The sequence below is a fragment of the Chrysemys picta genome, chromosome 1 (genome assembly GCF_011386835.1).
Source record: "Chrysemys picta bellii isolate R12L10 chromosome 1, ASM1138683v2, whole genome shotgun sequence".
Taxonomy (NCBI): domain Eukaryota; kingdom Metazoa; phylum Chordata; order Testudines; family Emydidae; genus Chrysemys; species Chrysemys picta.
The window spans coordinates 143734699-143743381 of NC_088791.1; the positions used below are offsets into that span (position 1 = coordinate 143734699).

Below are 8683 nucleotides of genomic sequence, written 5' to 3' on the forward strand. Positions count from 1 at the left end.
TGAGCACCAGTACAAGTTCCTTCCAGGCTTCCATGATATTCTGGTGCTAAAGTGACTGAAACGGAGTTAGTCCTATGGCTCTTTAAATTTACCTGTCAAAGGACAGGGCAAGAGAGACGTGGAACAGAAGAGCTGAGGTGGTAAGAGATGGCAACAGAGGAATGGGAGAGATTGCTAGGGGATGGAGGAGAGAGGGAAGCATAGAGCAGATGGGAAAGAACGAACGTGCAGAAGAACTAGTTGGACAGACAGATGCTGGGGATGAGTAGAGAAGTGTCACTCTCAGGACACCTGCTTTTTAACCCTGCTTTCTCCCTCTCACCCTCCCAGGAGTTCAGAGATCCAGCTAGTTTGATTTAGACCAGATCTTTGCGCTGCCCCGGAGCCTGCAGAGAAAGAAACAAAGTCTCAGAATGGAGCAAGAGGCCCATGGACTCACCCCCACATCCTCGCCCAAGGCACATGAGAAGAAGTGGCTGTGATTCTCAGATGGGGATGGATGCCACCACAAAGGAGGTGTATTGCCTCAAATCGAGGATCTCAGAGATTCACTCCGGATGACTGGGGTGCAGGGCTCCACTGGCACTAAGCCTGCCATAGTATGTGTGTGAAGGAAGAGTTATTGCCCTGAAACAAAGGCCCCAGAGACTCCCCCCCGAATACACATGGAGAGGGGTCATGCTCAGCTGCGGCTGCTCCTCACCCTTTGGCTTTAGAAGCTTTCTTGCTGGTCTGGCGCTGGTTGGTGCCAGGAGCTGGCTCCCTGAGCTCTGTCAGATGTTGCTCTGGATCCTGAGATGTGGCTGCTGCAGCTGCTGCTGTCGTCACTTTAATTGTCTTCTTCAGATTTGCCACCTGCCAGGGTTAGAAAGCAAGAACAAAGGACATTCTCAAGGAAAAGCCATGTTAAACTAGAGTTAAGTTTGCAATATAGGTCAATAACTAAAGAAAAATATCATAGCAGCCTTTGAGAGCTCTATAGTATGGGGTGGTGTCTCGCTGCACAATGACCCTCCTCAGGCATGAACTTCCAGAGGGTCCTGATGAAGAGTAAGGCTATGTTTTAGTCACAAGTATTTTCAGTAAAAGTCATGGACAGGTTACGGGCATTAAACAAAAATTAATGGCCCATGACCCGTCCATAACTTACTATATACCCCAGAATAAAACTTTTTTTGGGGTGGGGTGGGGGGGAAGGACTGGGGATGCCCAGGGGTGCTGTGGGAGGGAGGCAGCGAGCGGCCCAGGACCCCTGCTGGTGCTGGGGTGCAGGCAGGCAGCCCAGGATCCCCGCTGTGGGGCACAGACAGGTGGCCTCCACCCAGAGCACTGGCTTCACAACTTCCATTGGCTGGGAACTGTGGCCAATGGGAGCTGTGGGGGCAGTGACTGCAAGCAGAGGCAGCACGCAGAGCTGATTGGCCATGCCTCCGCCTAGCAGCTGAGCAAGGGGGATGTCACCGCTTCCAGGGAGCCCCCCAGGTAAGCGCCACCCAGAGCCTGCCTCACCCTGGCCCATGCCCCAACCCCCTGCCTCCTCCCACACCCAAACTCTGCTGCTGCTTGGGTGGGGTGAGGAGTGGCGGGGGAAGGGTGCAGTGGCCTGAGACTGCTCCAGCAGTGGCCGGTGTGACTGGCACAGGGGCTACCTGAGCTGCCCCAGCTGCCCCTGAGCCAGGCACACTGGCCACTGCAGAAGTGACGGGGTCACAGAAAGTCACAGAATCCATGACTTCCATGACAAACTTGCAGCCTTAATGAAGAGGTATGGACTATAAGGCCTGGCTCAGGTATGGACTATAAGGCCTTTCATCTGTAGGGCACTGATTCCAATCCAGACCCAGATCAGGGGAACTGGCTGTTCTGCATCAGCATACTCACCTCACTCTCTATCTGCTGCTTTAGGCCCAGCTGTTGCTCTTTATGTTGGTTGGCTCGGCTAACCTGCTCCTCAATCCCCGACAGGACAACCTCACAGCCTAGGCACCTGCAGAGGAGAGACAGCTGAGCAGGCTGGACAGTTCCACACAAAGGCACTGCAGTGGGGAAACAGGAGATGGCACAGGTACTCTGCCTACATAGAGCTACACCTTGAGAACATCAAACAAGTGTTTAGGAGGAGATAAATGCATCTGATAAGGAAGGGCATAGAAGCAGAAAGCCCCCAGTAAGGAAAATGAGGGAGGAAGGCAGGCTGCAATGGGAATGATGGCAGGGCTAGGAGGGTTAAATCACTGAAGGGATGTTGGGAGCTCAGGGTTAGAGGGCAGATTTAGCCCAGTGAATTTCAAAGTAAGCTGGGATGAACCCCTTATCACCAAAAGGGGCTTTGAGAAGGTTAGTCCCCCTGCGCTCTTCCAGCAGCACACAGGAGAACCTAGAAGAGTCTCCCCCATATCTGGAGATGTCTTCTCACTACCTGCGGAAATCAGGAGATTTTGTGGGCTGCCTGAAGCTGGAGTTGTTGCATTCCTGCGGCATGTGGGCATTAGGGGTGTTGCAGTGACTTCAGGGGTTTGAAATCTCTTCACCACTCCTGCAACATTGGGGGTGTGAGCATCTCATCTGTAGAGTGTGTGTGTGGGGAGGGGTTAGGAGATGTTTCCTCATCACTCCTTCAGTGTGTCAGGGCGTGCGCCTTCTCACCACTCTGCCAGTATGCAGAGGGCTTAGGAGAAGCTCATCACCACTCCTATAGTCAGGGGTGGAGGAGTGTACAGAGGGCTGGCCTTGGGGGCTTCCTCCTCACCACTCCTGCAATGTGCGGGTGATGGTGCTTAGCTCCTCCCTGCGGATGTCTCGCCCGATACTGTAATCGACCTCAAGACGCTGATTACGCTGGTCCAGGCTCCCACGCAGCACGTCTGCATACACGGCCTCAATCACTAGGTCTTCCAGCTGCCGCACATTCTTCAGCTGCAACTGTTCCAGCAGCACTGCATAGGGGATGCACTGTGGGGAAAGCACAGGTAGTTAGTATGGGGTGATCCCAACAAGAAGGGGAGTGGGGGAACGAAGCCATTACCTTGATCTTGGCAGCCAGAGTGACCACTGACAGGTGCCTCAGCTTGTTCTTCTGAGCCTCGCTCAATGGAGGGAGGTTCCCAGCTTCAGCTGCTCTCAGGGAAAAGAGCATGATGTTAGAGCTGGAAATGTCCCATCTCACCCTAGCCCAAGGTCCTTTGCCCCACATCCATTTCTCAAAGCTTCTAATGTACCCTTTTCTCGGCAAGGCATCTCCTAAAGTTCACACACCCCTCAGCATGGAGGAAGTGTTCCTGAGCATCTTCCCCTTGCCTTCGTCCTGCTCCTGCAACTTCTCCTTACTCCTCTGGTGATCCCTAAATAATCCCCTCTCCTCCACAAGGTCCACACCCCTAACCACTGGCAGATGGCTATCATACCCCTGCCCTCCCCCCCCACACCCCTCACCACAGCCAGGAAGCCAAATGGAAGGATTGAACTCTCGGAATCTCTGCCCAGAACTCAACCCTGTATTATTATTTGTATTCCAGTAGCATCCAGAACCCCAAACAAGATCAGGCTCCCATTGTGCTAGCCACTATACACATACATAGTAAGAGACAATTCCTGTCACAAGGAACTTCCAGTCTAGATAGACAAGATAAACAAAGAGTAGGAAGGGACACAACACAGGAAGAGCGACTTGCCTGAGGTCACACAGCAAGTCCAGTAGCAGAGCCTAGAATAGAATCCCAATCTTCAGAGTTCTAGGTCAATGCCCTATCCACCAGCCCATGGTGCCTGCAAGACCCCTTCTGCCCTCTGAGATTTCTGTGGCTCTTTGAGCTCCCTCCAATTTGTCACTGTCTTTCTGGGATTGAAGGGTCCAGTACTGAGGAGTATCCTAGGTGGGGTCTCTCCAGAGATGTAGAGAAAGAAAAACTATTCCCTCCCTGCTCTGGAATGTAAGGCCTCTGCATCCACAAAATTGCCCTGACCTGTTTTGTGTTTCTAGTTCATCTGAAGCCCCTGTGCCATTTGCTCCCCCTTTTCCCCTTAGTCTCTGTCCACCGTTAGGGTTGCCAGGTGTCAGTTTTAAAACCAGACCACCTGGTCGAAATGGGACCCTGACAGCTCCAGTCAAAAAGTCCAGTTGGCAGCGTTGGCAGGCTCCCGGGAAGCGGCCAGCATGTCCCTCTGGCTCATAGGGGAGGGGTGGCCATGGGGACTCTGTGCGCTGCCTCAGCCCTGAGCACCAGCTCCGCAGCTCCCACTGGCTGGGAACCATTTCCAAAGGAGCTGTGGGGGCAGCACCTACAGGCGGGGGCAGCCAGAGTGATATGTCACCGCTTGCTAGAAGCCACCTGAGGCTACACCCCACACCCCCTCCCGCACCCCAACACCCTGCCCCTGCCCCAGCCCAGAGCCCCCTCCTGCATCCCAAACCCCTGAGCCAGCCCAGTGAAAATGAGCAAGTGAGCAAGGGTGGGGGAAAGCAAGTAACAGAGGTGGGGGATGGAATGAAGGGGGTAGGTCCTCAAAGAAGGAGCAGAACAGGGGTGTAAAGTTTTCTCCAATTAGAAAGTTGGCAATCCTATCCACCTTTCCTGCTTCTTAGGAGACAACTGCAGGTGTTGGCCCACATCCTGGAGCACTAGGCTATGAGGACTGTAAGAGAATGACGCACGTACATAAATAATCAGCATATGTCCCGTATGCGAAGAGGGTGAGCAGACGGAAGACGGAGGAGAACTCATTCTCAGCCAGCTGCAGGGGATAAAAAGCACTCAATACGAACAGCAAGAAACTTTGCACACCACAACCTAATCCCTATCCCCAGTTCCAGGGCACATCTAACACAAATCCCATTTCCCTGCTTTTTTCCACCCAACAAGCCCGCAAGCGTTTTTCAATCTAGGTAACAGTGACTGATTCAGCTACCCACCAAAATGCAGCTGCACCAGGGTGGAATGGTAGATGCTTAACATGCTACACAGCCCTAAGCACAGCATTTAGGGAAACTGTAAACAAACCCCACTAAAGCGTCAGGAGCAGATTTCGGGAAGCAGCCAGGGGTACTGAACTATTTGCATAGTGGGGGTGCTGAGAGCCAAACCCTGTATAGGATGGAAACCACTTCCAGCCAGGGGTACGGCAGCTGCCCCAGCACCAGCACCTATGGAAGCAGGCTGAGCTGCGGTTTTCCGGGATAACACCAGGGATTCTGACCAACCAGCGCCTCAGCGTTGTGCTGGGCTGACAAGAAGCGACCTTGCCCAATTCCGCCCCCAGCCCTAGGGGCCCTCCTCCCGCAAGGCAGCGCACCCTGCCCGCGCCAGCCCCTGCGGCACAACCCCCGCAGAGCCCCCGGGGCCGGCGCTCACCTCTCGGACGTTGGGCAGATCCAGCAGCTCCCCGAAGACGTAGATGCCGGGCGCCTCCAGCACCTGGTGGATGAGGCTGACCAGGGCCGCCCCGCGAGCCGACCGGGCCAGCAACAGGAGCTGCTCCTGGCTCTGCCCCGTCACCTTCACCTCGGCTGCCATGCCACCCGCCGAGCGCGGCCCGGCCCCACCACGCGCTGCGGGGACAAGCGGGGCGGGGAAGGAGAAAGGGCCTGGGCAGGGCCTTAGAGCGGGGCGGGAGGGCTCTGGGCAGAGCAGACGCTCCCGGGCCCCCGCCTGCGGGGCCGCCCCCACGTGCCCGCCCCCGGGCGACAGAGAAGCGCGTGAGCACCACCCAGTTGGGCTCCTACCTGCCGGCGGGGAGCTCAGGGCCTCCCGCACCTAGCGCTGTTTTTCCTCCTCTATGGTACTCCGCCTCCCAAGAGAAGCCACATCCGGGTTTCTGACGTCATCGAGTCCCAGACCACGCCCACAACACCTTTCTCTTCTTCCCCCCGCCCCCCATTATTGGTCCTGACCACGGAGACAGAGGAGGAGTTGCGTTCCCTCTCTGGTCCCGCCTCCGCCGCTCTGCCATTGGTCAAGAGTCTGCGGCTGGTTGAGTGACACTGGTGCTGTACCGCCGCTGCGGGATGTGAACCAGCCCGCGGAGGCAGCGCGAGGAGAGACGCAAAGCCAGTGTAATGAATCCCCCTTCACCAAAACTCCTCTCCCAAACAAGAGAGACAGACATCAACCCACCCCCAGAGTAGGAAATAGAACTCAGGCGTCCTGACGCCTAGTCATGGAGTCATAAAGGTTAGGGCCAGAAGGGCCCACCAGATCATCTTCTGTATATCACAGGCCACCAACACCCCCGAGCACCTGCAGACTAAACTAAACAACCAAAATTAGACCAAAATATTACAGCCCACGGGAGAGTAGACTATTTTTGCCAGACGCAGAGAATAGGAGGGAGTGGGACCAAGGTGCACCAGTGCCCGATTGCCCTGCAATGTCAGGGAAATGATTAAGTGACATATACCCAGAAAATTCTGGCAAGTGACCTGCACACACATGCTGCAGAGGAAGGCAATAACAAAAAAACCCAAGGTCACTGCCAATCTGACCTGGGGGGAAATTCCTTCCTGTGTAAGGCTGAGGCCTTTTCCTGCAGCCATATTAGGAGAGCAGTAGCCATGAGCCAAGAAGCAGAAAGTCACATCCTCACATCCCATTTAAATTACATTAAAACAATGTAATATCAGGCTGTTAAGAAGACAATCCTGTCCCAATAGCACCCACCATCAACAGATAAAGAAACAGATCTTAAGATGGTTAAGGAAAACTTTGTTTGATAGCATTCTGTGGCAAGAAATCTTTTATCAACAGTGGTGGTTGCAAAATCCCTACTTCTTTATTGTTTTGTCTTTATGGTCCCTACTTCTCTATTGTTTGTCTGTATGGTCTCTGTCTGGTTCTTTGATTGTTTCTATTACATAACTAATTTTGCTAGGTATAAATGAACTATGGTGGTGGGATATGATTGGTTAAAGAATTGTTTTACAATATGTTAGGATTGGTTAGAAAATTGTTTAGTAATATTTTAGTAAAATGATTGGTTAAGGTATAGCTAAGCAGGACTCAAGTTTCACTATATAAACTGAGGTCCAAAAGGAAGTTCTTTGGAACCAACTCCAGGACACAGCCCCAAGATCAGAGCTGCCAGACCTCAACACCCTACCAATCATACCATGCAGAAGCTGGAGTCGCCAGATGATCTGATCTTGACTGGCCAGCAGGAAAAGTTCATCTGCCTTATTGGGAGTGGTGAGCATTGCATGCTTAGTGTGTGTGTGTTCTGCTTTGGTGACTGTTAATAAATAGAGGTTAAGGATATTACTGTGTAAGGCTGTTTCACTGGTAAAAGACCTCGTATACCCGTGGAGCCCTAAGTCCATAGGGAATCAGTGTTATACCCTGAACCCATGGAGGGGTAGAGCCCAGAGCCCATGGAGGTGCCTTATACCTGGAGCCCTAGGAACTGGGAAAAGGTTAGGGTGACTAAATTAACTGGGTTATGCCAGGAGGCCATGGAAGGGTAAAGGTGGATGCCCTAGCCTAGAGTGTGTGTAACAGAGAATTTTGTGCGGGTAACACCTGACCCCAAAATATGATGATCAGTTAGACCCTGACCATGTGAGGAAGAACCAGGCAATCAAGCACTTGAGAGAGAAAATGTTTGGTATCACCTCAAAGCCCTAACCCCCTGTCCAATGTCCCTTCTTAGCCATGGCTATCCCTGATGTTTTGGAAGGAGATTAAAAAAATCCCACCCAGAAAACATGGGAGGAGGGGGAATCTCTTCCTTAACCTGCCAGCGGCCAGCTAAAATCCTGAAGCAGGAGTTTTAGGGCGATAAGAGATTAGCCCTGGGGCTCACTTCTGGTTTATGAGACTCCTCCCCTCACCCCCATCACAAGCAACCCCATCACATTCTTAATTTGGCCATCTCTCTCTTAAACCTAATTAAGTTGTTTGCCCCTAAAACTCTGGTTGGGAGGCTACATTTGTAACAGTTAGACCCCTCCATTCACAAGGTCAGGAACAGATTATTGGCTCCCGGACCTGGTCCACACTTGAAAGTGTCATAGGTATAACTATTTAGGTTTAGGTTTGGTTTAGTGTGGACATAGTTACACCGGTATAAAGATAACTTTTACAGGTATAAGTCATTTCCTTTTTTGTATAGTATAAAGCAACTCTATACTAAGGGTATGTCTACACTGCCTACATTACAGCGTGGCAGCGCTATGACATGAGCAGTGTAGACACACTTTATCACCAGGGGACAGCTCTCCCGGCGATTAAAAAAACCCCACCCCAAACAAATCACTGTCTATACTGGTGCTTTTCAGTGCTAAAACTTTTGTCACTCAGGGGGGTGTTTTTTCACACGCCGGAACAACTAAAGTTTTAGTGCTGAAAGTGGCAGTGTAGACACAGCCTAATGTAACAGTAAAGGGGTTGTACAACTTTAGCAATACTGGTACGTAGTTAAATTGGTACAACTTTCTAATGTTGAAAGGCCCAAGTTCCCTCTGGTCTAGCTCACTACATCCTACTCCCTATATTAAAATATATTTACTTTCAGTATGTATACAGTTCCAGAAAGGGTGCAGCCCTGGTAAATAAGGGAGACAAAGTTGGAACTCAAACTATGTGCAAGCCCGTTTGTGTCTGTAGTTGTTTTCTTTACAAAATACCTCCTGTTGAAGAAGGATTGTGATGCCATATATTATGATACACCCTGCACACAGGTGGGAATGGAACTC

At 52.0% G+C, this 8683-nt stretch overlaps 1 protein-coding gene across 3 annotated transcripts; it reads right to left on the reverse strand.

Annotated features, from left to right (window-relative positions):
• Positions 1-200: 200 nt before the first annotated feature.
• COPS7A (COP9 signalosome subunit 7A) lies at positions 201-5854 on the reverse strand. 3 transcript variants are annotated; one of them, XM_065572521.1, is made up of 8 exons: positions 5720-5854; positions 5349-5545; positions 4656-4731; positions 3026-3114; positions 2750-2952; positions 1882-1987; positions 704-855; positions 411-591 (listed from the first exon to the last, which is right to left on the reverse strand). In XM_065572521.1, exons 2-8 carry the CDS (start codon positions 5508-5510, stop codon positions 549-551), a joined length of 831 nt encoding a protein of 276 aa, XP_065428593.1. In that variant the 5' UTR covers positions 5511-5545; positions 5720-5854; the 3' UTR covers positions 411-548. The 3 variants fall into 3 exon arrangements, with proteins under 3 accessions (XP_042711003.1, XP_065428593.1, XP_065428602.1); XM_042855069.2 differs by lacking the exons at positions 411-591; positions 5720-5854 and adding an exon at positions 201-386 and having other exon boundaries at positions 5349-5651; XM_065572530.1 differs by lacking the exons at positions 4656-4731; positions 5349-5545; positions 5720-5854 and adding an exon at positions 4567-4630.
• Positions 5855-8683: the final 2829 nt, after the last annotated feature.

Coding starts and splice junctions, on each gene's coding strand:
- COPS7A (XM_065572521.1), bottom strand. CDS start 5,510: ATGGCAGCCGAGGTGAAGGTGACGGGGCAGAGCCAGGAGCAGCTCCTG. Junction 4,732..5,348: donor ATCTGCCCAACGTCCGAGAG/GTGAGCGCCGGC, acceptor TATCCCCTGCAG/CTGGCTGAGAATGAGTTCTC. Junction 1,988..2,749: donor ACCCGCACATTGCAGGAGTG/GTGAGGAGGAAG, acceptor TCTCCTCTGCAG/GTGCCTAGGCTGTGAGGTTG.